The sequence below is a fragment of the Heptranchias perlo genome, unplaced genomic scaffold, assembly GCF_035084215.1.
Source record: "Heptranchias perlo isolate sHepPer1 unplaced genomic scaffold, sHepPer1.hap1 HAP1_SCAFFOLD_113, whole genome shotgun sequence".
NCBI lineage: Eukaryota > Metazoa > Chordata > Chondrichthyes > Hexanchiformes > Hexanchidae > Heptranchias > Heptranchias perlo.
The window spans coordinates 688555-716368 of record NW_027138352.1 but is presented as its reverse complement, the minus strand read 5'-3'; the positions used below and the strand labels follow the sequence as shown (position 1 = coordinate 716368).

The window sequence follows — 27814 nt, the reverse complement described above, 5'->3', positions numbered from 1 at the left end:
GAAGCACAAACACAGGTACAAGAGCACACACATGTACTGGAGCACACACATGTACAGGAGCATACATACAGGTACAGGAGCACACACACAGGTACAGAAACATACACACCGGTACAGGAGCACACACAGGTACAGAAACATACACACCCATACAGGAGCACACACAGGTACAGGAGTACACACAGGTACAGGAGCACAAACAGGTACAGGAGCACACACGGGTACAGGAGCACACACGGGTACAGGAGCACACACACAGGTACAGGAGCACACACACAGGTACAGGAGCACACACAGGTACAGGAGCACACACAGGTACAGGAACACACACAAATGTACAGGAGCACACACACGGGTACAGGAGCACACACACAGGTACAGGAGCACACACACAGGTACAGGAGCACACACACAGGTACAGGAGCACACACACAGGTACAGGAACACACACAGGTACAGGAGCACACGCAGGTACAGGAGCACACACAGGTACAGGAGCACACACAGGTACAGGAGCACACACACAGGTACAGGAGCACACACACAGGTACAGGAGCACACACAGGTACAGCAGCACACACACAGGTACAGCAGCACACACACAGGTACAGGAGCACACACACAGGTACAGGAGCACACACAGGTACAGGAGCACACACACAGGTACAGGAGCACACACAGGTACAGGAGCACACACACAGGTACAGGAGCACACACAGGTACAGGAGCACACACAGGTACAGGAGCACACACACAGGTACAGGAGCACACACAGGTACAGGAGCACACACGGGTACAGGAGCACACACACAGGTACAGGAGCACACACAGGTACAGGAGCACACACAGGTACAGGAGCACACACAGGTACAGGAGCACACACACAGGTACAGGAGCACACACAGGTACAGGAGCACACACACAGGTACAGGAGCACACACAGGTACAGGAGCACACACAGGTACAGGAGCACACACAGGTACAGGAGCACACACACAGGTACAGGAGCACACACAGGTACAGGAGCACACACAGGTACAGGAGCACGCACGGGTACAGGAGCACACACACAGGTACAGGAGCACACACACAGGTACAGGAGCACACACACAGGTACAGGAGCACACACAGGTACAGGAGCACACACAGGTACAGGAGCATGCACAGGTACAGGAGCACACACAGGTACAGGAGCACGCACGGGTACAGGAGCACACACACAGGTACAGGAGCACACACACAGGTACAGGAGCATGCACAGGTACAGGAGTATACACACAGGTACAGGAGCACACACACAGGAACATGCACAGGTAGAGGTACACGCTCTGGTTTGGAACACATAGTAATACAGGAACAACACTGGTAGAGGTACACACACAGGTAATAGATATGTGCACAGTGCAAGAACACACAGGCACAGGTACGTACACAGGTTCAGGGAGACACATACACAGCATACGCACTTGAAAGGTTTGCATTTATGTTGCACCTTTCACGACCTCAGGATGCTCCAAAGCACTTTCCAGCCAATGAAGTATTTTTGAAGTGTAGTCACTGTTGTAGTGTAGGAAATGTGGCAGCCAATTTGTGCACAGCAAGATCCCACAAACAGCAATGAGATCATGACCAGATCATCTGTTTTGGTGATGTTGGTTGAGGAATAAATATTGGCCAGGACACGAAGAACTCCTCTGCTCTTCTTCAAAATAGTGTCATGGGATCTTTTACGTCCATCTGAGAGGGTAGACGGGGCCTCGGTTTAACGTCTCATCCAAAACACGGCACCTCCGACAGTGCAGCACCTCCTTCAGTAACGAACTGTCAGCCTGGATTATGTGCTCAAGGCTCTGGAGTGGGGTTTGAACCCATGGCCTTCTGATTCAGAGCCACGGCTGATGCCAAAGGTGCACACAGGCACACAACAGTTGTGCACACAGAGGTACAGGTGAAAATACACAGATAAACACACAATTATAAATACATCTAGAGGTACACACAAAGGACTGATTTTAGAAGTACCCGCTATCAGCAGCGAGTTGCACCTGTCGGTCACTCGTGTCAGGAACTCACGATGTTTGGTCCATTAATTATTCCCCATTTATCTACCTACACGTACATAGACAGACACACACACACACACACACACACACACACAGTATACACACACATACACATACACAGGTACAAAGACACACACAGGTGTATATACACACACACACACACACACACACACAGTATACACACACACATACACATACACAGGTACAAAGACACACACAGGTGTATACACACACACATGTACAAAGACACACACAGGTATATGCGCGCACACACACACACACGTATATACACATACAGTTATACAAATACAGGTACACACACACACACACACACACGTACATAGACAAGCAGAGACAGATACATAGACACACACAAATAGGTACATGCATACATACAAACACATAGACACACACACACACATAATGACACACATACACACACAGGCACATACAGACACACAAAGAGATATACTAAAGTGCAGAAATGCACACACTCCCATATATACAGAGGCATACAGAGAGACACACACATAAAGAAGACGTATACACACATAACCAAACACAAACAGAGGCATGTACACACATATGTACTCGCATATACAAAGGAACAAGTATTACTCAAAGACATGCCTAAATAGATGACATATATACAGAATGTAATATATATTGATCATTGTAAGTGTTGTGTAATTCAGTGCTGGACTGTTGGGGATAGATTGATGTTCTTACCTTGGGGCCCTGACGTCCGGGATAACCAGGAAGACCAGGAACTCCGAGTTTACCCTAAAAACAGGAAAATAGTTGGTGTTAAACAGTAATAATCACAACACACAGAGTACCCCGTGTTATATATATGACTTGTACATTCATTGTCCATGAACAACTACAAAAATTTGCATTTATATAGCGCCTTTAACATAGTAAAACGTCCCAAGGCGCTTCACAGGAGCAATTATCAAACAAAATTTGACACCGAGCCACCTAAGGAGATATTAGGACAGGTGACCAAAAGCTTGGTCAAAGAGGTAGGTTTTAAGGAGCATCTTAAAGGAGGAGAGAGAGGCGGAGAGGTTTAGAGAGGGAATTCCAGAGCTTAAGGCCTAGGTGGCTGAAAGCACGGTGGCCAATGGTGGAGCAGAGGAACAGAAGATGTACAAGAGGCCAGAGTCAGAGGAACAGAGAGTTCTCAGAGGGCTGGAGGAGGTTACAGAGATAGGGAGAGCCGAGACCATGAAGGGATTTAAATACAGGGATGAGAATTTGAAATTGGAAGCGTGGGGTGGGGAGATGGGGAGCACGGGGGTGACGGGCGAGCAGGACTTGGCGTGAGATAGGAAACGGGCAGCAGAGTTTAAGGAGGGGGGAGGATGGGAAACCGGCCGGGAGAACATTGGAATAGTCGAGTCTGGATGGCACAAAGGAATGGCTTCAGGTTTCAACAACAGAATGAGCTGAGGGAGGGGAGGAGGAGTCGAATGTTATGGAGCAGGAAGTAGGCGGACTTTGTGATGGAGGGGATATGAAGTCAGAAGGAAATAGTGATCCAACTCCAATTCCAATCCATCTACAACACCCTGCTCAGGGTCAATTTCATCATCTATGGGAAGGGATCACCCTGGAAGTAAGGAAAGGAAAGAAAGAAAAAGAAAGAGGGAAGAGAACCCTCTCACGTGACATTAACTTTGACAAGAATGATTCACCCAGTTGGGGTGCACCGTACCACAGTGTCTCTCACCTTCTCACCTGTCGCACCCAATGGTCCCGGGTCACCTGGAGGTCCCACCCGCCCTTTGGGACCTTCAGGTCCATCCTCTCCTCGAGGACCACTTGGCCCGAGCTCACCCTGAGAGGAAAAGACAATTAAAAATACGTCACTATCGCAATCTTTTCAGACGAGATATTTCCAGTGACAGAGGTCACCGGTCAATGGGACACAACGGAGAGGGGCCGAGGCTTTTCATCACCCCTCCCTGCACCTCCCCGGTGAAAAATATTTGTTGGGGGACTTTCAGGATCTTCGAGGAAGAGCATTGCCAGTATGAGGATGCTCAGTATAAACAGTGATCCGAAAGGCAGTGTCTTATTGAGAGTTATCTTCATTCAGACTCGTTTCCCAGGAATTCCCAATTACTGACTCGTTTCCCATATTACACTCAGCCCAAGAGGTCAAAGGGCAGCCTCGGTATTAATATTCCTGATTAGCCCTTGTATCCTGAAACGCCTCACACGATGAATTGCTTTGAAGTGCAGTGACCATTGTTATGTAGGCAAGAGGTGGCAGCCATTTTGCACACAGCAAGATCCCACAAAAGCAGCAAAGAGACTTAATCTGTGTTTTGGTGTCGTTAGTTGAGGGACGAGCGTTGGGTAGGACACCGGGAAGAATTCCCTGCTCGTCTTCCAAATTTGACACAGGATCTTCAATGTCCACCTGAAAAGGTAAACAGGGCCTCATTTTAACATCTCAACCCAAGGACCCTTCCTTGAGCTGACATATCCAGGAGCTGAAGGTAGATATGTAGATAGACCTTTCACGACCTCAGGACATCCCAAAGCGTTTTGCAGCCAATTAAGTACTTTTTGAAGTGTATTCACTGTTGTAATGTAGGAAACCCGGCAGCCAATTTGTGCACAGCAAGGTCCCAAAAACAGCAATGTGATAATGACCAGATAATCTGTTTTAGTGATGTTGGTTGAGGGATAAACATTGGGGAGAACTCCGCTGCAAAATAGCAGCCATGGGATCTTTTACATCCACCTGAGAGGGGCAGACGTGTCCTCGGTTTAACATCTCATCCGAAAGACGGCACCTACCAACAATGCAGCACTCCCACAGTACGGCACTGGGAGTGTCAGCCTGGATTATATGCTCAAGTTTCTGGAGTGGGGACTTGAACCCACAACCTGCTAACTCAGAGGTGAGAGCTCTACCCACTGAGCCATGGCTGACACCTGATGTATGCAGTATCTGACTTCTTTCTAGGAGTTGCCAGCAGGACAGCTAGTGACTGATGGAGCCAGCCTAGGGTTTTTGGTCTATTAAAAGTGAGGCTGCCTCGTGGCTATCAAGCTCCCAGTATGTCCCGTGTAATGAGGAGTCGGGATTAACTTCTTGGGGACAAAGGAATGCATGCTTTGGAAAAACTCAACGAAAGCAATCGGTCGTTCCAACTCTTTCAGGAGTGAATCAAACAGCTGAAGATTTTTGCAGGTCACATGTTTTCTCAGCGCAGCCCTTGAAGAATCTTATAAAGTCCCATAAAGTCCCTCATAGGAATCTCTGAAACATCTCCATACACTCATCACGGTCTTCAATGGAAACCCATTAAAAGCCCCTCACACTTCTCAATGGAAAAAGCGATCGCATCTCATGAAGAGCTTGTACTGCTGCTTGGAGATGCTCCAGGTCTTCACTGGTCTATAAATAAGCGAGCACCATACCCTCGTGTCCCACGGTTGTTGCTGCTGAGCAGTTGCAATGGTCCAATCGTGCTGCAGACGTCAAGAAAGATTGCTGCGAGATCCCAAGGCTGAGGGTTTTCAAGGATCTCGATATTCTCTTGCGTGGTTTTCTTCTTGGAGAAGTTTTCTTCCAGTCCAGTGCACTTCCTTTATCCTGTCCTGGTTTTATGACTCTCCGTCTAATCACTGGTGTAAACAAATCATTGATCAAAGCAGAGCAGGGCCCAATGGCATTGGGGTGTTATTCACAAATATAAGTCACTAACGGGTGATGGAGGTGTTTAAGATGATTAATGGATTTGATAGGTTAGATGGAGAGAAACTATTTCCTCTGGTGCAGGGGCCCAGAACAAGGGGGCAGAACATTAAGTTTAGAGCTCGGCCGTTCAGGGGTGATGTCAGGAAGCTCTTCTTCACACAAAGGGGAGTGGAAATCTGGAACTCTCTCCCCCCAAAAGCTGTTGAGGCTGGGGGTCAATTGAAAATTTCAAAACAGAGACTGATAGATTTTCGTTAGATATTAAGGGTTGCGGAACCAAGGCGGGTAGATGGAGTTAAGATACAGATCAGCCATGATCTAATTGAATGGCGGAACAGGCTCGAGGGGCTGAGTGGCCTCTTCCTGTTCCCATGACGATTTAAATTTTTGCTTGCTCTATATTGGGATGACATTCTATGGTCTGTTGCTACTGTTTCCATGGTGACACCCTTCCCCCCCTTGTATGATAAAAAAGACCCAAAAGGTGTGGCCTATAAAGGGCCTTTATTGTCTTTCACGGCAATGACTGTAAACCAGAAACCATGGGCCCAGCTTTCGGGATTCCCAACATGGAGTTGGCCAACTTTATCACCAGGTCAGTGTGTCGGGATTCCTCACAAAGTGACGTCAGGGTCATCTCATTCAGTTTACCTGAAAATAAAGTGTTGCAAACTTCAAGCCAGTGAAACTTCAGAGCCTAATAACACGCCAATAACATCTCCAAAATATGGCCTACTACATTTTCCTTTGTCCTTGGGAAACGCAAGCTGAGTTAATTAAATCAGTGCTCTTACTCGTTCACCCTTGAGGCCCATGTCTCCCTTGAAGCCTGGGAAGCCATCTTCACCCTAGGATAAAGCAGCACAACAGATTGGGAGTGAGTTACAGCGAAACAGAGTTATACAAGAAGCAAGTTCACCACCTCTCTCGACAAACAATCGCTAGAACTTGCATTTATATAGCGCCTTCCACAACCTCAGGATGTCCCAAAGCGCTTTACAGCCAATTAAGTACTTCTGAAGTGTAGTCACTGTTGTAATGTAGGAGACGCGGCAGTCAATTTGTGCACAGCAAGATCCCACAAACAGCAATGAGACAAATCACCAGATAATCTGTTCTTTTAGTGATGTTAGTTGAGGGATAAATATCGGGCCCAGGACACCGGGGAGAACTCCCCTGCAAAAATAGCGGCATGGGATCTTTTACATCCACCTGAGAGGGTAGATGGGGCCTGGGTTTAATGTGTCATCTGAAAGGTGGCACCTCCGACACTGCAGCACCTCCATCGGCACTGCACTGGAATGTCAGCCTAGAATATGTACTCAAGCCTCTGGAGTGGGATAGTGAACCCATGACCTCCTGATTCCAAGGCAAGAGTCTGACCCACGAGCACGGGTGAAACTAATGGAAAGGAATGGAAGAACTGGCAGGTTCTATAAGGACCAGGCCATCCTCCCCACCAGATCCTCCTCTCTGCGCTCTGCCCAGGCGATGTTATCACCCAGAGGGTAAAGACGACAATCTCACCCTGTGTGACACTCCCCCCCCCCCACCCCTCTCCCCACCACTTCTTGATTTACCTCTCAATTCTGGTCAGCATCACCCAGCAGGGCTATTATCCAAACCCATCGTTGCCCAGTGATAACAGAAACTACAGTCATCTCAATAGTTTCTCCTTCACACACTTGCCTGGCCCTGCCGGAAGCCAGGTGAAGCTATTGGCTCCCAGTGGCACTGACGCATGCCTCCTAGTTGGCCCATTCCACAAGGTTCAACTGGAGCGCCCAGGCAAAATATCCGCACGTGGGTACAGTTATGACACAAAACAGCAACTCCTGAGGTCTGCAGTGGGCCTGGGGCCAGCGGTGTCAGGTTGGTGCCAACTGGTGCCATTCCCATCTGTCCAGAAAGTGCCTCAGTCACTGTGCCAGGCGCGATGCTCTCGGGTCGGTGCCAGGCGGACCTGGCTCCTGTGCGGGAATAGCGGAGACGCCGAGGCCCACGGGGCACCACCCTGGAGGATGGCGGTAGCCGGGAAGACGAGCTAAAGGCGGGTATACAGCTGGTTGTTTGAAGCCAGGCCTGGGTTTTAAGAGCCTGTAGACTGTAGGAAGGGGAGAATATTGAGGAGACCCACAGTGTTGAGGCCCAGGAAAGGACGAGTTAGAGAGCAGGGGACGGTGCCGATGAGCCTCGATCCCGACACTGTGAGCGTGCGACGAAGAGAGGGTGAGGACAGGGAGATGGATCTCAGAGAGGAATGAGAGAGGAAAGCTCAGGGGAGCACAGACCATAGGAGAGAGATAAGAAACGATGGAGAAAGGGGTTGGAGGATGGAACTAAGAAAAGGATGGCCAATCAGTTAACTCTTGTTGGCACCTTGTTCAAATGGAGAAGACCAAAAATTGGATGAAAACGTTCTCACCTTTTCACCTTTGTGTCCCATCAGCCCTCGGATTCCCTCAGATCCCTAAAAGAGACAGAAGGACAGTTAGTTACGGTTACGAGTGACCGATGACTGCAAACCATGGCTCAACCAGGTTCAGGCTCACTCACAAATACAGGCAATCTCGCTCGATGATGATGCTCACCTTCACACCACGTGGTCCAGGATAGCCAATGGGACCTTGAGGACCTGAAGGACCCTGAGACAAACAAGAGAGAGGTGGTTACACAAACCATGGCCCAGAGAAGGGGGGGGAGTTGTCTCACTTTGTATGTTACTAACATTGTCACTTCTCTAGAACTGTCACTAGGGAGTCCGGGGGCCTCACACTTAAATACTGGGGCCTCACACTCACATCGAATAGTGGAAATGCAGAGCTAAAGAACATCATGATTTCCACCTAAAAGAACAATTGATTGGACAGACCCTGGCAACACAGGAATTGGAAGGTCTGACTATCTCTGTGACATGCCTTCTGTTTACATAGAATGACATAGAGTTTACAGCACAGAAACAGGCCGTTCGGCCCAACTGGTCTATGCCGGTGTTTATGCTCCACATGAGCCTCCACCCACCCCTCTTCATCTCACCCCATCAGCATATCCTTCTATTCCTTTCTCCCTCATGTGTTTATCTAGCTTCCCCCTAAATGCATCTATTCTAGTCGCCTCAACTATTCCTGGTGGTAACGAGTTCCACATTCTCACCACTCTCTGGGTAAAGAATTTTCTCCTGAATTCTCTATTGGATTTATTAGTGACTATTTTATAGTTATGGCCCCTAGTTTTGGACTCCCCCACATCTTCTCTACGTCCACCCTTTCATAATCTTAAAGACCTCCATCAGGTCACCCCTCAGTCTTCTCTTTTCTAGAGAAAAGAAGATTTGTTAGACTTGTGTTGGATTCGTACAGCCTGGTACAACCAGCAGTAGAGTGGTATTATATCTTTATGAGATGCATTTGGCATTGTTTAGTATGAGCACACCTTCAGAACCCAGGTATTACTGTGCACTGTGTCCCTCCGTGAGACTTGACTGGGTACAGCCTGGGACCACATGCAGTTGAATCCCTGTGTCCTTCAGTGAGATTCCCCATGGTTGGCCTCCTTTGGCCGACCTCTGATAATACTGTTTGGGGGACCTGCCTCTAATTGGGAGCTAAGACAGTGGGGGAGAAAATTGGAAAACTGATACGAAAAACAAAGCAAAATCACAACTAAATGTACACAGCCTCCCCCATCATAACAGTCAGAGAAAGTTCCTCCTCAAGGGCATCCTTTAAATAACAAATAAAAAAAAGCATCCCTAAGCGCTACACAGCCAATTAATTACTTTTTGAAGTGCAGTCACTGTTGTTATGTAGGCAAATTGGGCAATCAATTTGCGCACAGCAAGGTCCCACAAATCAATGACTAACCAGATAATCTGTTTTTTAGTGATGTTGGTTGAGGGATAAATATTGGCCCAGGACACTGGGGAGAACTCCTCTGATGTTCTCCGAGATAGCGGCCGTGAGATCTTTTATATCCAAAGGACGGTGTCTCTGACAATGGAGCACTCCCCCAGCAGGGCACGGAGTGTCAGATAGATTATGTGCCCACAGTCCATGAACGAGTCTGAATTTACAGCCTTCAAGGATTCATTTTTAAAAAAAAAAACGTCTCCACTCATCTCCGTGAAGTAAACAAAAACGAGTAACCCTTCCTTTGCCCAAGCCAACCCCCGATGACGTACCTGGTTACCTTTGGAACCTGTTGGGCCTTCTTTACCCGGGTGACCCTGTAAAGAATGAAAACACAGGTCAGAGGTAAAGGAGCACGCACTGACAAAGGTCGGGGGGGGGTCAGAGATCACCAATAAAGGTCAGAGGTCACATGGCCACCACGAGCAAAACAAAATGTAACACCAGTAAATAATCTCCACAATTAATAAGATGATGTCACAGCTCCTGGAAGAGGGGCAGTTGAAGACTCTGGAAAACTTATCGTCAAAGCTTAATTTTTTGGTTACCCTTAATTTTGAGAAAACGAAAGTGTTAATAATGCTGTTTATAATTTTCCACACAAACCCACGAGTCTCATAAAGCTGCCTCCTGATCTTTGAGTGGCTTTAATACAGTAATATCAGTGCTTGCTTCAATATCGCACTGCCTGAGCTGACAACTGGTCTGCCCAGGGAGGCTGAGATGTCCCTTGTCCAACTGGCAGTCGAAGAGTTAAACTCGCAACGCAGGCAGGGAGCTCGAACACCCTGAAATCGCCACCGTTTGTTATTTTTTTTAAAAAATGGGACAACTCCTTCTTTTGAAAGGACGTGCCCTCGCTCACTGGACAGGACGCAGAAACATCGCAACTTCTTCCAGAGCGAGTCAGTTCCGCAATTCGACCAGTCAAAGCCGATTAGCTGGACTTGCGCATCTAAATGTTCGCCGGGATATCGCAGTGATTTGTGGCAAAGTTACTGATAGACCAGCGAACATTTGTCCGACAAGACTGTGTTTTTCGATTCATTTGTTTTATTTGAATTGTCAAGATTAATGAAATTCCGATTTGAAAAATAGACTATTTGAAGCAATTTTTAGTCTTGTTTGGTTTAACAAGCTCCGAACACCAGCCCTACCACTCCGCCAAAAAAATCCTGTCCACGCCACTGGAATAATTTTTATTCCATCAACGGGAATTGGATTTATACTTAAGAAGGGAAAATTTGAGGGATAGGGGGAAAGAGCAGTGAGGAGGGGGACTAATTGGACAGCTCTTTCAGAGAGCTGGCACAGGCACGACGGGCCGAAAGGCCTCCTTCTGTGTTATAGGACACCACGTTCCTTTCAGGGAGAAGAGGAGGAAGCAAGGGCTTTGGAGAGGGTGCAGAGGAGATTCACCAGGATGTTACCAGGGCTGGAGCGCTTCAGCTATGAAGAGAGACTGGGAAGATTGGGTTTGTTTTCCTTGGAGCAGAGGAGGCTGAGGGGGGACATGATTGAGGTGTACAAAATTATGAGGGGCACAGATAGGATGGATACTAAGGAGCTTTTTCCCTTCGTTGAGGGTACTATAACAAGGGGACATAGATTCAAGGTAAAAGGCGGGAGGTTTAGAGGGGATTTGAGAAAGAACTTTTTCACCCAGAGGGTGGTTGGAGTCTGGAACTCACTGCCTGAAAGGGTTGTGGAGGCAGGAACCCTCACAACATTTAAGAAGCATTTGGATGAGCACTTGAAATGCCATAGCATACAAGGCTACGGACCAAATGCTGGAATATGGGATTAGAGTAGACAGGGCTGATGGCCGGCGCGGACACGATGGGCCGAAGGGCCTCTATCCGTGCTGTATGACTCTATGACTCTATGACTCTAAGAGGTTGTTCGGTCCATCTGGCTCGTTCCTCGTGTCGAATTTACGCCATCATAATGCCCATTCGGTTAATCTCCTGATGGAACTGCAGGGAAAGGTTTTTAGCACAGAGAGCTCCAAGAAATCGATCCTTCATTCCCACTTCACCAAAAGAGCCTTGAACAGAAGGTCCTTGCGATGTCAATGTAGTACTGTTGGCTCGACCGTGTCAAGCCTTGACAGGCCCAGGAGGAGACGCAGCCAGTGACCACACTGTCTGCCGCTTGTCCAACCAGGAATACACGGCGCATTAGGTTCACAGGGCTATCTGAAGCCAAGTTAAAAGGATCCCAGCCTCCTCTCACCAGCCTCACCCCACCCACCCCGTGTGACAGGCCTACCCCTCCAGGCCCCACCATTGAGCCGGCTGGTCAATTATGAACAGTGCCCAGGGGTACTGCAGCCTTGCCTGGCTTGGGGATTCAGATTGCGGAGACGACGACACAGCACTGACCCGGTTCCAACCTCCAAACCTTTCACCGCAGGGACAACATGATCACAAAGCCAAGCCTTCTCCAAGGATGAGCGACAAGCAGTCGGCTCATCCACGATGCTCAAAGGGTTAAAACGTCCGGTACCCAGACCAACCCGCCCACTCCCCCTCCCCATTCAGTCCATAAAGGAAATGACCAGTTATCGCTGAGTCGATCAACAAAGTGTGCAGGGCTCACTGAATGTAGGATAGATCGACTGTGGATACTTACAGGAGGACCATCAGCACCAGGGATTCCAGGCAGACCAGGCTTCCCAGTTGGGCCCTGCAGGAAGGGAAATCACGACAAAACATTAGTGTGATCTCACTCTCACCCTAAATCAAAACCAGGAACATTAGTGTGATCTCACTCTCACCCTAAATCAAAACCAGGAACATTAGTGTGATCTCACTCGCAATTGAAACAAAAACAGGAACTTAAGTGTGATCTAACACTCACCCTGAATCAAAATCACAAACATTAGTGTGATCTAACACTCACCTGAATCAAAATCACAAACATTCGTGTGATCTAACACTCACCCTGAATCAAAACCACAAACATTAGTGTGATCTCACTCTCACCCTGAATTAAAACCGGGAACATTGGTGTGAACTCACTCTCGCCTTGAATCAAAACCACAAAAATTAGTGAGATCTCACTCTTCCCCTAAATCAAAACCCCAAAAATTAGTGTGATCTCACTTCCACCCTGAATCAAACCCAGAAACATTAGTGTGAACTCACTCTCACCCAGAATCAAAGTCACAAAAATTAGTGTGATTTCACACTCACTCTGAATCAAAATCAAGAAAATTTCTGTGATCTCACTCTCACACTGGAAAAAACCATAAATGTTAGTGTGATCTCATTCTGATCCTGAATCAAAACCAGGAACATTAGTGTGATCACACTCTCAATGTGAATCAAAACCAGGAACATTAGTGTGATCTCACTCTCAATGTGAATCAAAACCAGGAACATTAGTGTGATCTCACTCTCAATGTGAATCAAAACCAGGAACATTAGTGTGATCTCACTCTCAATGTGAATCAAAACCAGGAATATTAGTGTGATCTCACTCTCACCCAGAAAAAACCCCACAAACATTAGTGTGACCTCACTCTCACCTGAATCAAAACCACAAACATTCATGTGATTTCACGCTCGCCCTGAATCAAAACCAGGAACATGAGTGTGATCTCACTCTCACCCTGAATCAAAACCACAAACATTGGTGTGATCTCACTCTCACCTGAATAAATTGTAAACAATTTTACAACACCAAGTTATAGTCCAGCAATTTTATTTTAAATTCACAAGCTTTCGGAGGCTACCTCCTTCCTCAGGTGAACGATGTGGAAATTCCACATCGTTCACCTGAAAGCTTGTGAATTTAAAATAAAATTGCTGGACTATAACTTGGTGTTGTAAAATTGTTTACAATTGTCAACCCCAGTCCATCACCGGCATCTCCACATCATCACCTGAATAAAGATCAGGAACATTAGTGCATTCTCAACCTCACCTTGTATCAAAACCACAAACATTAGTGTGATTTCACTCTCACCCAGAATCAAAACCAGGAACAAGAGTGTGATCTCACTCTCACTGTGAATCAAAACCACAAACATTAGTGTGATCTCACTCTCACCCTGAATCAAAACCACAAACATTAGTGTGATCTCACTCTCAACCAGAATCGAAACCACAAACATTAGTGTGATCTCACTCTCAACCAGAATCGAAACCAGAAACATTAGTGTGATCTCACTCTCACCCTCAATTAAAACCAGGAACATTAGTGTGATCTCACTCTCACGTGATTCAAAACCACAAACATTAGTGTGATCTCACTCTCACCCTCATTCAATACCAGGAACATGCGTGTGATCTCACTCTCACTCTGTTTCAAAACCAGGAACATTAGTGTGAACTCACACTCAAACTGAATGAAAATCAGGAACATTAGTGTGATCTCACTCTCATCCTGAATTAAAACCACAAACGTTAGTGTGAACTCACTCTCACCCTCAATCAAAATCAGGAACATGCGTGTGATCTCACTCTAACCCTGTTTCAAAACCATGAACATTAGTGTGAACTCAATCTCACCCTGATTCAAAACCACAAAAATTCATGTGATTTCACGCTCACTGTGAATGAAACCCACAACACTGGTGTGATCTCTCTCTCACATTGAATCAAAATCAGCAACATTAGTGCTTTCTCACTCTCACCCTGCATCAAAACCACAAACATTAGTGTGATCGCACTCTCACCCAGAATCAAAACCCGGAACAAGAGTGTGATCTCACTCTCACCGTGAATCAAAACCACAAACATTAGTGTGATCTCAATCTCACCCTGAACCAAAACCACAAACATTAGTGTGATCTCACTCTCACCCTGAATCGAAACCACAAATATCACCTGGCCCTCACTCTCACCGTGAATTAAAATCACAAATATGAGTGTGATCTGACTGTTACCCTGAATCAAGCTCAAAATATTAGTGTGATCGCACTCACAACAAGAATCAAAACCAGGAACATTAGTGTGATCTCACTCTCACCCTGAATCAAAACCACAAACATTAGTGTGATCTCACTCTCACCTGAATAAAAATCAGGAACATTAGTGCATTCTCACCCTCACCTTGTATCAAAACCACAAACATTAGTGTGATTTCACTCTCACCCAGAATCAAAACCAGGAACAAGAGTGTGATCTCACTCTCACTGTGAATCAAAACCACAAACATGAGTGTGATCTCACTCTCAACCAGAATCGAAAACACAAACATTAGTGTGATCTCACTCTCACCCTCAATTAAAACCAGGAACATTAGTGTGATCTCACTCTCACGTGATTCAAAACCAGGAACATTAGTGTGATCTCACTCTCACCCTGAATCAAACTTACAAACAGTAGTGTGATCTCAATCTCATCCTGAATCAAAGCCACAAATATTAGTGTGAACTCACGCTCAACCTGAATAAAAATCAGGAACATTAGTGTGATCTCACTCTCACCCTGTTTCAAAACCAGGAACATTAGTGTGAACTCACGCTCAACCTGAATGAAAATCAGGAACATTAGTGTGATCTCACTCTCACCCTGAATCAAAACCAGGAACATTAGTGTGAACTCACTCTCATCCTGAATCAAAACCACAAACGTTAGTGTGATCTCACTCTCACCCTGGTTTTTTTTATTATTCGTTCACGGGATGTGGGTGTCGCTGGCGAGGCCGGCATTTATTGCCCATCCTTAATTGCCCTTGAGAAGGTGGTGGTGAGCCGCCTTCTTGAACCGCTGCAGTCCGTGTGGTGACGGTTCTCCCACAGTGCTGTTAGGAAGGGAGTTCCAGGATTTTGACCCAGCGACAATGAAGGAACGGCGATATATTTCCAAGTCGGGATGGTGTGTGACTTGGAGGGGAACGTGCAGGTGGTGTTGTTCCCATGTGCCTGCTGCTCTTGTCCTTCTAGGTGGTAGAGGTCGCGGGTTTGGGAGGTGCTGTCGAAGAAGCCTTGGCGAGTTGCTGCAGTGCATCCTGTGGATGGTACACACTGCAGCCACAGTGCGCCGGTGGTGAAGGGAGTGAATGTTTAGTGTGGTGGATGGGGTGCCAATCAAGCGGGCTGCTTTATCTTGGATGGTGTCGAGCTTCTTGAGTGTTGTTGGAGCTGCACTCATCCAAGCAAGTGGAGAGTATTCCATCACACTCCTGACTTGTGCCTTGTACTTGGTGGAAAGGCTTTGGGGAGTCAGGAGGTGAGTCACTCGCCGCAGAATACCCAGCCTCTGACCTGCTCTCGTAGCCACAGTATTTATATGGCTGGTCCAGTTAAGTTTCTGGTCAATGGTGACCCCCAGGATGTTGATGGTGGGGAATTCGGTGATGGTAATGCCGTTGAATGACAGGGGGAGGTGGTTAGACTGTCTCTTGTTGGAGATGGTCATTGCCTGGCACTTATCTGGCGCGAATGTTACTTGCCACTTATCAGCCCAAGCCTGGATGTTGTCCAGGTCTTGCTGCATGCGGGCTGGGACTGCTTCATTATTTGAGGGGTTGCGAATGGAACTGAACACTGTGCAGTCATCAGCGAACATCCCCATTTCTGACCTTATGATGGAGGGAAGGTCATTGATGAAGCAGCTGAAGATGGTTGGGCCTAGGACACTACCCTGAGGAACTCCTGCAGCAATGCCCTGGGGCTGAGACGATTGGCCTCCAACAACCACTACCATCTTCCTTTGTGCTAGGTATGACTCCAGCCACTGGAGAGTTTTCCCCCTGATTCCCATTGACTTCAATTTTACTGGGGCTCCTTGGTGCCACACTCGGTCAAATGCTGCCTTGATGTCAAGGGCAGTCACTCTCACCTCACCTCTGGAATTCAGCTCTTTTGTCCATGTTTGGACCAAGGCTGTAATGAGGTCTGGAGCCGAGTGGTCCTGGCGGAACCCAAACTGAGCATCGGTGAGCAGGTTATTGGTGAGTAAGTGCCACTTGATAGCACTGTCGATGACACCTTCCATCACTTTGCTGATGATTGAGAGTAGACTGATGGGGCGGTAATTGGCCAGATTGGATTTGTCCTGCTTTTTGTGGACAGGACATACCTGGGCAATTTTCCACATTGTCGGGTAGATGCCAGTGTTGTAGCTGTACTGGAACAGCTTGGCTAGAGGCGCAGCTAGTTCTGGAGCACAAGTCTTCAGCACTACAGCTGGGATGTTGTCGGGCCCCATAGCCTTTGCTGTATCCAGTGCACTCAGCCGTTTCTTGATATCACGTGGAGTGAATCGAATTGGCCGAAGACTGGCTTCTGTGATGGTGGGGATATCGGGAGGAGGCCGAGATGGATCATCCACTCAGCACTTCTGGCTGAAGATGGTTGCAAATGCTTCAGCCTTGTCTTTTGCACTCACGTGCTGGACTCCGCCATCATTGAGGATTGGGATGTTTGCAGAGCCTCCTCCTCCCGTTAGTTGTTTCATTGTCCACCACCATTCATGACTGGATGTGGCAGGACTGCAGAGCTTTGACCTGATCCGTTGGTTGTGGAATCGCTTAGCTCTGTCTATAGCATGTTGCTTCCGCTGTTTAGCATGCATGTAGTCCTGAGCTGTAGCTTCACCAGGTTGGCACCTCATTTTTAGGTACACCTGGTGCTGCTCCTGGCATGCTCTTCTGCACTCCTCATTGAACCAGGGTTGATCCCCTGGCTTGTTGGTAATGGTCGAGTGAGGAATATGCCGGGCCATGAGGTTACAGATTGTGCTGGAATACAATTCTGCTGCTGCTGATGGCCCACAGCGCCTCATGGAAGCCCAGTTTTGAGCTGCTAGATCTGATCTGAATCTATCCCATTTAGCATGGTGGTAGTTTCAAAACCAGGAACATTAGTGTGAACTCACGCTCAACCTGAATGAAAATCAGGAACATTAGTGTGATCTCACTCTCACCCTGAATCAAAACCCGGAACAACAGTGTGATCTCACTCTCACCCTGAATCAAAACCAGGAACATGAGTGTGAACTCACTCTCACCCAGAATCAAAATCACAAATATTAGTGTGATCTCACTCTCACCCTGAATTAAAATCACAAATATTCGTGTGATCTCACTCTCACCCAGAATCAAAACCACAAACAATAGTGTAATCTCACTCTCACCCAGAATAGAAACCACAAACAACAGTGTGATCTCCCTCTCACGCTGAAATAAAATCACAAACTTTAGTGTGATCTCACTCTCATCCTGAATCAAAACCAGGAACATTAGTGTGATCTCACTCTCACCCAGAATCAAAACCAGGAACATAAGTGTGATCTCACTCTCACCCTGAATCAAAACCGGAAACATTAGTGTGATCTCACTCTCACCCAGAATCAAAATCATGAACATTAGTGTGATCTCACTCTCACCCTGAGTCAAAACCAGGAACATTAGTGTGATCTCACTCTCACCCTGAATCAAAATCAGGAACATGAGTGTGATCTTACTCTCACCCTGAATCAAAATCAGGAACATTAGTGTGATCTCACTCTCAACCTGAATCAAAACCACAAATATTAGTGTGATCACACTCTCACCCTGAATCAAAACCACAAATATTAGTGTGATCTCACTCACACCATGAAACAAAACCACAAATATTAGTGTGATCTCACTCTCACTCTGAATCAAAACCAGGAACATTGGTGTGATCTCACTCTCACTCTGAATCAAAACCACAAACATTAGTGTGATCTCACACTCACCCTGAATCAAAACCAGGAACATTAGTGTGATCTCACTCTCACCCAGAAACAAAGTCACAAATATTAGTGTGATCTCACTCTCACCCTGAATCAAAATCAAGAAAATTTCTGTGATCTCACTCTCACCCAGAATCAAAACCAGGACCATAAGTGTGATCTCACTCTCATCCTGAATCAAAACCACAAACATTAGTGTGATCTCACTCTCACCCTGAATCAAAACCGGAAACATTAGTGTGATCTCACTCTCACCCAGAAACAAAATCACGAACATTAGTGTGATCTCACTCTCACACTGAATCAAAACCAGGAACATAAGTGTGATCTCACTCTCACCCTGAATCAAAACCGGAAACATTAGTGTGATCTCACTCTCAAACTGAAACAAAATCACAAACATTAGTGTGATCTCACTCTCAAACTGAAACAAAATCACAAACATTAGTGTGATCTCACTCTCACCCAGAATCAAAATCACGAACATTAGTGTGATCTCACTCTCACCCAGAATCAAAACCACAAATATTAGTGTGATCTCACTCACACCATGAAACAAAACCACAAACATTAGTGTGATCTCACTCTCACCCTGAATCAAAACCAGGAACATTGGTGTGATCTCACTCTCACTCTGAATCAAAACCACAAACATTAGTGTGATCTCACTCTCACCCTGAATCAAAATCAAGAAAATTTCTGTGATCTCACTCTCACCCAGAATCAAAACCAGGACCATAAGTGTGATCTCACTCTCATCCTGAATCAAAACCACAAACATTAGTGTGATCTCACTCTCACCCTGAATCAAAACCGGAAACATTAGTGTGATCTCACTCTCACCCAGAAACAAAATCACGAACATTAGTGTGATCTCACTCTCACTCTGAATCAAAACCAGGAACATTGGTGTGATCTCACTCTCACTCTGAATCAAAACCACAAACATTAGTGTGATCTCACACTCACCCTGAATCAAAACCAGGAACATTAGTGTGATCTCACTCTCACCCAGAAACAAAGTCACAAATATTAGTGTGATCTCACTCTCACCCTGAATCAAAATCAAGAAAATTTCTGTGATCTCACTCTCACCCAGAATCAAAACCAGGACCATAAGTGTGATCTCACTCTCATCCTGAATCAAAACCACAAACATTAGTGTGATCTCACTCTCACCCTGAATCAAAACCGGAAACATTAGTGTGATCTCACTCTCACCCAGAAACAAAATCACGAACATTAGTGTGATCTCACTCTCACACTGAATCAAAACCAGGAACATAAGTGTGATCTCACTCTCACCCTGAATCAAAACCGGAAACATTAGTGTGATCTCACTCTCCAACTGAAACAAAATCACAAACATTAGTGTGATCTCACTCTCAAACTGAAACAAAATCACAAACATTAGTGTGATCTCACTCTCACCCAGAATCAAAATCACGAACATTAGTGTGATCTCACTCTCACCCAGAATCAAAACCACAAATATTAGTGTGATCTCACTCACACCATGAAACAAAACCACAAACATTAGTGTGATCTCACTCTCACTCTGAATCAAAACCAGGAACATTGGTGTGATCTCACTCTCACTCTGAATCAAAACCACAAACATTAGTGTGATCTCACTCTCACCCTGAATCAAAATCAAGAAAATTTCTGTGATCTCACTCTCACCCAGAATCAAAACCAGGACCATAAGTGTGATCTCACTCTCATCCTGAATCAAAACCACAAACATTAGTGTGATCTCACTCTCACCCTGAATCAAAACCGGAAACATTAGTGTGATCTCACTCTCACCCAGAAACAAAATCACGAACATTAGTGTGATCTCACTCTCACACTGAATCAAAACCAGGAACATAAGTGTGATCTCACTCTCACCCTGAATCAAAACCGGAAACATTAGTGTGATCTCACTCTCAAACTGAAACAAAATCACAAACATTAGTGTGATCTCACTCTCAAACTGAAACAAAATCACAAACATTAGTGTGATCTCACTCTCACCCAGAATCAAAATCACGAACATTAGTGTGATCTCACTCTCACCCAGAATCAAAACCACAAATATTAGTGTGATCTCACTCACACCATGAAACAAAACCACAAACATTAGTGTGATCTCACTCTCACTCTGAATCAAAACCAGGAACATTGGTGTGATCTCACTCTCACTCTGAATCAAAACCACAAACATTAGTGTGATCTCACTCTCACCCTGAATCAAAATCAAGAAAATTTCTGTGATCTCACTCTCACCCAGAATCAAAACCAGGACCATAAGTGTGATCTCACTCTCATCCTGAATCAAAACCACAAACATTAGTGTGATCTCACTCTCACCCTGAATCAAAACCGGAAACATTAGTGTGATCTCACTCTCACCCAGAAACAAAATCACGAACATTAGTGTGATCTCACTCTCACACTGAATCAAAACCAGGAACATTAGTGTGATCTCACTCTCACCCTGAATCAAAATCAGGAACATGAGTGTGATCTCACTCTCAATGTGAATCAAAACCAGGAACATTAGTGTGATCTCACTCTCACCCTGAATCAAAACCACAAACATTAGTGTGATCTCACTCTCACCCTGAATCAAAACCGGAAACATTAGTGTGATCTCACTCTCAAACTGAAACAAAATCACAAACATTAGTGTGATCTCACTCTCAAACTGAAACAAAATCACAAACATTAGTGTGATCTCACTCTCACCCAGAATCAAAATCACGAACATTAGTGTGATCTCACTCTCACCCAGAATCAAAACCACAAATATTAGTGTGATCTCACTCACACCATGAAACAAAACCACAAACATTAGTGTGATCTCACTCTCACTCTGAATCAAAACCAGGAACATTGGTGTGATCTCACTCTCACTCTGAATCAAAACCACAAACATTAGTGTGATCTCACACTCACCCTGAATCAAAACCAGGAACATTAGTGTGATCTCACTCTCACCCAGAAACAAAGTCACAAATATTAGTGTGATCTCACTCTCACCCTGAATCAAAACCGGAAACATTAGTGTGATCTCACTCTCACCCAGAAACAAAATCACGAACATTAGTGTGATCTCACTCTCACACTGAATCAAAACCAGGAACATAAGTGTGATCTCACTCTCACCCTGAATCAAAACCGGAAACATTAGTGTGATCTCACTCTCACCCAGAATCAAAACCAGGAACATAAGTGTGATCTCACTCTCACCCTGAATCAAAACCGGAAACATTAGTGTGATCTCACTCTCACCCAGAATCAAAATCACGAACATTAGTGTGATCTCACTCTCACCCTGAGTCAAAACCAGGAACATTAGTGTGATCTCACTCTCACCCTGAATCAAAATCAGGAACATGAGTGTGATCTTACTCTCACCCTGAATCAAAATCAGGAACATTAGTGTGATCTCACTCTCAACCTGAATCAAAACCACAAATATTAGTGTGATCACACTCTCACCCTGAATCAAAACCACAAATATTAGTGTGATCTCACTCACACCATGAAACAAAACCACAAACATTAGTGTGATCTCACTCTCACTCTGAATCAAAACCAGGAACATTGGTGTGATCTCACTCTCACTCTGAATCAAAACCACAAACATTAGTGTGATCTCACACTCACCCTGAATCAAAACCAGGAACATTAGTGTGATCTCACTCTCACCCAGAAACAAAGTCACAAATATTAGTGTGATCTCACTCTCACCCTGAATCAAAATCAAGAAAATTTCTGTGATCTCACTCTCACCCAGAATCAAAACCAGGACCATAAGTGTGATCTCACTCTCATCCTGAATCAAAACCACAAACATTAGTGTGATCTCACTCTCACCCTGAATCAAAACCGGAAACATTAGTGTGATCTCACTCTCACCCAGAAACAAAATCACGAACATTAGTGTGATCTCACTCTCACACTGAATCAAAACCAGGAACATAAGTGTGATCTCACTCTCACCCTGAATCAAAACCGGAAACATTAGTGTGATCTCACTCTCAAACTGAAACAAAATCACAAACATTAGTGTGATCTCACTCTCAAACTGAAACAAAATCACAAACATTAGTGTGATCTCACTCTCACCCAGAATCAAAATCACGAACATTAGTGTGATCTCACTCTCACCCAGAATCAAAACCACAAATATTAGTGTGATCTCACTCACACCATGAAACAAAACCACAAACATTAGTGTGATCTCACTCTCACTCTGAATCAAAACCAGGAACATTGGTGTGATCTCACTCTCACTCTGAATCAAAACCACAAACATTAGTGTGATCTCACTCTCACCCTGAATCAAAATCAAGAAAATTTCTGTGATCTCACTCTCACCCAGAATCAAAACCAGGACCATAAGTGTGATCTCACTCTCATCCTGAATCAAAACCACAAACATTAGTGTGATCTCACTCTCACCCTGAATCAAAACCGGAAACATTAGTGTGATCTCACTCTCACCCAGAAACAAAATCACGAACATTAGTGTGATCTCACTCTCACACTGAATCAAAACCAGGAACATAAGTGTGATCTCACTCTCACCCTGAATCAAAACCGGAAACATTAGTGTGATCTCACTCTCAAACTGAAACAAAATCACAAACATTAGTGTGATCTCACTCTCAAACTGAAACAAAATCACAAACATTAGTGTGATCTCACTCTCACCCAGAATCAAAATCACGAACATTAGTGTGATCTCACTCTCACCCAGAATCAAAACCACAAATATTAGTGTGATCTCACTCACACCATGAAACAAAACCACAAACATTAGTGTGATCTCACTCTCACTCTGAATCAAAACCAGGAACATTGGTGTGATCTCACTCTCACTCTGAATCAAAACCACAAACATTAGTGTGATCTCACACTCACCCTGAATCAAAACCAGGAACATTAGTGTGATCTCACTCTCACCCAGAAACAAAGTCACAAATATTAGTGTGATCTCACTCTCACCCTGAATCAAAACCGGAAACATTAGTGTGATCTCACTCTCACCCAGAAACAAAATCACGAACATTAGTGTGATCTCACTCTCACACTGAATCAAAACCAGGAACATAAGTGTGATCTCACTCTCACCCTGAATCAAAACCACAAACATTAGTGTGATCTCACTCTCAAACTGAAACAAAATCACAAACATTAGTGTGATCTCACTCTCAGCCTGAGTCAAATTCACAATCATTAGTGTAATCTCACTCTCAGACTGAATAAAAACACAGAACATTAGTGTGATCTCACTCTCAAACTGAAACAAAATCACAAACATTAGTGTGATCTCACTCTCAGCCTGAGTCAAATTCACAATCATTAGTGTAATCTCACTCTCAGACTGAATAAAAACACGGAACATTAGTGTGATCTCACTCTCACCCAGAACGAAAATCACGAACATTAGTGTGATCTCACTTTCACACTGAATTAAAACCAGGAACATTGGTATGATCTCACTCTCACCCCGAATCAAAATCACAAACATTAGTGTGATCTCACTCTCAAACTGAAACAAAATCACAAACATTAGTGTGATCTCACTATCAGCCTGAGTCAAATTCACAATCATTAGTGTAATCTCACTCTCAGACTGAATAAAAACACGGAACATAAGTGTGATCTCACTCTTACCCTCAATCAAAACAAGGAAAATGAGTGTCATCTCACTCTCACCCTGAATGAAAACCACAAACATGAGTGTGATCTCACTCTCACCCAGATTCAAAATCAGGAACATGAGTGTGATCTCACTCTCAATGTGAATCAAAACCAGGAACATTAGTGTGATCTCACTCTCACCCTGAATCAAAACCACAAACATTAGTGTGATCTCACTCTCACCCTGAATCAAAACCGGAAACATTAGTGTGATCTCACTCTCACCCAGAAACAAAGTCACGAACATTAGTGTGATCTCACTCTCACACTGAATCAAAACCAGGAACATAAGTGTGATCTCACTCTCACCCTGAATCAAAACCGGAAACATTAGTGTGATCTCACTCTCAAACTGAAACAAAATCACAAACATTAGTGTGATCTCACTCTCAAACTGAAACAAAATCACAAACATTAGTGTGATCTCACTCTCAAACTGAAACAAAATCACAAACATTAGTGTGATCTCACTCTCACTCTGAATCAAAATCACGAGCATTAGTGTGATCTCACTCTCACCTAGAATCAAAACCACAAATATTAGTGTGATCTCACTCACACCATGAAACAAAACCACAAACATTAGTGTGATCTCACTCTCACTCTGAATCAAAATCAGGAACATTGGTGTGATCTCACTCTCACTCTGAATCAAAACCAGAAACATTAGTGTGATCTCACACTCACCCTGAATCAAAACCAGGAACATTAGTGTGATCTCACTCTCACCCAGAAACAAAGTCACAAATATTAGTGTGATCTCACTCTCACCCTGAATCAAAACCGGAAACATTAGTGTGATCTCACTCTCACCCAGAAACAAAATCACGAACATTAGTGTGATCTCACTCTCACACTGAATCAAAACCAGGAACATAAGTGTGATCTCACTCTCACCCTGAATCAAAACCGGAAACATTAGTGTGATCTCACTCTCAAACTGAAACAAAATCACAAACATTAGTGTGATCTCACTCTCAAACTGAAACAAAATCACAAACATTAGTGTGATCTCACTCTCAAACTGAAACATAATCACAAACATTAGTGTGATCTCACTCTCAGCCTGAGTCAAATTCACAATCATTAGTGTAATCTCACTCTCAGACTGAATAAAAACACAGAACATTAGTGTGATCTCACTCTCACCCAGAATGAAAATCACGAACGTTAGTGTGATCTCACTCTCACACTGAATTAAAACCAGGAACATTGGTATGATCTCACTCTCACCCCGAATCAAAATCACAAACATTAGTGTGATCTCACTCTCAAACTGAAACAAAATCACAAACATTGGTGTGATCTCACTATCAGCCTGAGTCAAATTCACAATCATTAGTGTAATCTCACTCTCAGACTGAATAAAAACACGGAACATAAGTGTGATCTCACTCTTACCCTCAATCAAAACAAGGAAAATGAGTGTCATCTCACTCTCACCCTGAATGAAAACCACAAACATGAGTGTGATCTCACTCTCACCCAGATTCAAAATCAGGAACATGAGTGTGATCTCACTCTCAATGTGAATCAAAACCAGGAACATTGGTGTGATCTCACTCTCACTCTGAATCAAAACCACAAACATTAGTGTGATCTCACACTCACCCTGAATCAAAACCAGGAATATTAGTGTGATCTCACTCTCACCCAGAATCAAAGTCACAAATATTAGTGTGATCTCACACTCACCCTGAATCAAAACCACAAACATTAGTGTGATTTCACTCTCACCCAGAATCAAAGTCACAAATATTAGTGTGATCTCACACTCACCCTGAATCAAAACCAGGAACATTAGTGTGATTTCACTCTCACCCAGAATCAAAGTCACAAATATTAGTGTGATCTCACTCTCACCCTGAATCAAAATCAAGAAAATTTCTGTGATCTCACTCTCACACTGGAAAAAACCATAAATATTAGTGTGATCTCATTCTGATCCTGAATCAAAACCAGGAACATTAGTGTGATCTCACTCTCAATGTGAATCAAAACCAGTAACATTAGTGTGATCTCACTTTCACCCAGAAAAAACCCCACAAACATTAGTGTGACCTCACTCTCACCTGAATCAAAACCACAAACATTCATGTGATTTCACGCTCACCCTGAATCAAACCTACAACACTGGTGTGATCTCTCTCTCACATTGAATCAAAATCAGCAACATTAGTGCATTGTCACTCTCACCCTGAATCAAAACCACAAACATTAGTGTGATCTCACTCTCATCCTCAATCAAACCCAGGAACATTAGTGTGATCTCACTCTCACTGTGAATCAAACCCAGGAACATTAGTGTGATCTCTCTCTCACCCTGAATCAAAACCAGGAACATTAGTGTGATCTCACTCTCACCCTGAATCAAAACCAGGAACATTAGTGTGATCTCAATCTCACCCTGAACCAAAACCACAAACATTAGTGTGATTTCACTCTCACCCCGAATCGAAACCACAAATATCACCTGGCCCTCACTCTCACCGTGAATTAAAATCACAAATATGAGTGTGATCTGACTGTTACCCTGAATCAAGCTCAAAGTATTAGTGTGATCGCACTCACAACAAGAATCAAAACCAGGAACATTAGTGTGATCTCGCTCTCACCTGAATAAAAATCAGGAACATTAGTGTGATCTCACTCTCACCTTGTATCAAAACCACAAACATTAGTGTGATCTCACTCTCACCTTGAATCAAAACCACAAACACTAGTGTGATTTCAGTCTCACCCTGAATCAAAACCAGGAACAAGAGTGTGATCTCACTCTCACCGCGAATCAAAACCGGGAACATTGGTGTGATCTCACTCTCACCCAGAATCAAAACCACAAACATTGGTGTGATCTCCCTCTCACGCTGAAACAAAATCACAAATATTCGTGCAATGAAAACTCACCATGAATCAAAACCACAAACTTTACTTTGATCTCACTCTCACCCTGAATTAAATCACAAATATTAATGTGATCTCACTCTCAACCTCATACAAAACCAGGAACATTAGTGTGATGTCATTCTGACCATGAATCAAAACCAGGAACATGAGTGTGATCTCACTCTCACCCTGAATCAAAACCAGGTTCATAAGTGTGATCTCACTCTCACCCTGAATCAAAGCCACAAACATTAGTGTAAATTCACGCTCAACCTGAACGAAAATCACAAACATTAGTGTGATCTCACTCTCACTCTGAATCCAAACCAGGAACATTAGTGTGATCTCACTCTCACCCAATCAAAACCAGGAACATTAGTGTGAACTCACTATCACCCTGAATTAAAACCACAAACAATTGTGTGACCTCACTCTCACCATGAATCAAAACCTGGAACACTAGTGTGATCTCACTCCCACCCTGAATCAAACCCACAAACATTAGTGTGATCTCACTCTCACCCTGAATCAAAACCAGGAACATTAGTGTGATCTCACCCTCACCCTGAATCAAAACCACAAACATTAGTGTGATCTCAATCTCACCCTGAATCAAAACCAGGAACATTAGTGTGATCTCACTCTCACCCAGAAACAAAGTCACAAATATTAGTGTGATCTCACTCTCACCCTGAATCAAAACCGGAAACATTAGTGTGATTTCAGTCTCACCCTGAATCAAAACCAGGAACAAGAGTGTGATCTCACTCTCATCGCGAATCAAAACCGGGAACATTGGTGTGAACTCACTCTCACTGTGAATCAAAACCAGGAACATTAGTGTGATCTCACTCTCACCCA

General features: G+C 44.5%; 1 protein-coding gene across 1 annotated transcript in view; it reads right to left on the bottom strand.

The window, feature by feature from the left end:
* The window catches only part of LOC137307843 (collagen alpha-1(V) chain-like), a 522869-nt gene that overhangs the window by 70334 nt on the left and 424721 nt on the right, over positions 1 to 27814 (bottom strand). The window contains exons 25-31 of the mRNA XM_067976930.1: positions 12327 to 12380; positions 9965 to 10009; positions 8376 to 8429; positions 8210 to 8254; positions 6579 to 6632; positions 3799 to 3906; positions 2793 to 2846 (exon numbers count right to left, since the gene is read on the bottom strand). Coding sequence (XP_067833031.1) covers positions 2793 to 2846; positions 3799 to 3906; positions 6579 to 6632; positions 8210 to 8254; positions 8376 to 8429; positions 9965 to 10009; positions 12327 to 12380 — 414 coding nt within the window. The remainder of the gene's footprint in view (positions 1 to 2792; positions 2847 to 3798; positions 3907 to 6578; positions 6633 to 8209; positions 8255 to 8375; positions 8430 to 9964; positions 10010 to 12326; positions 12381 to 27814) is intronic.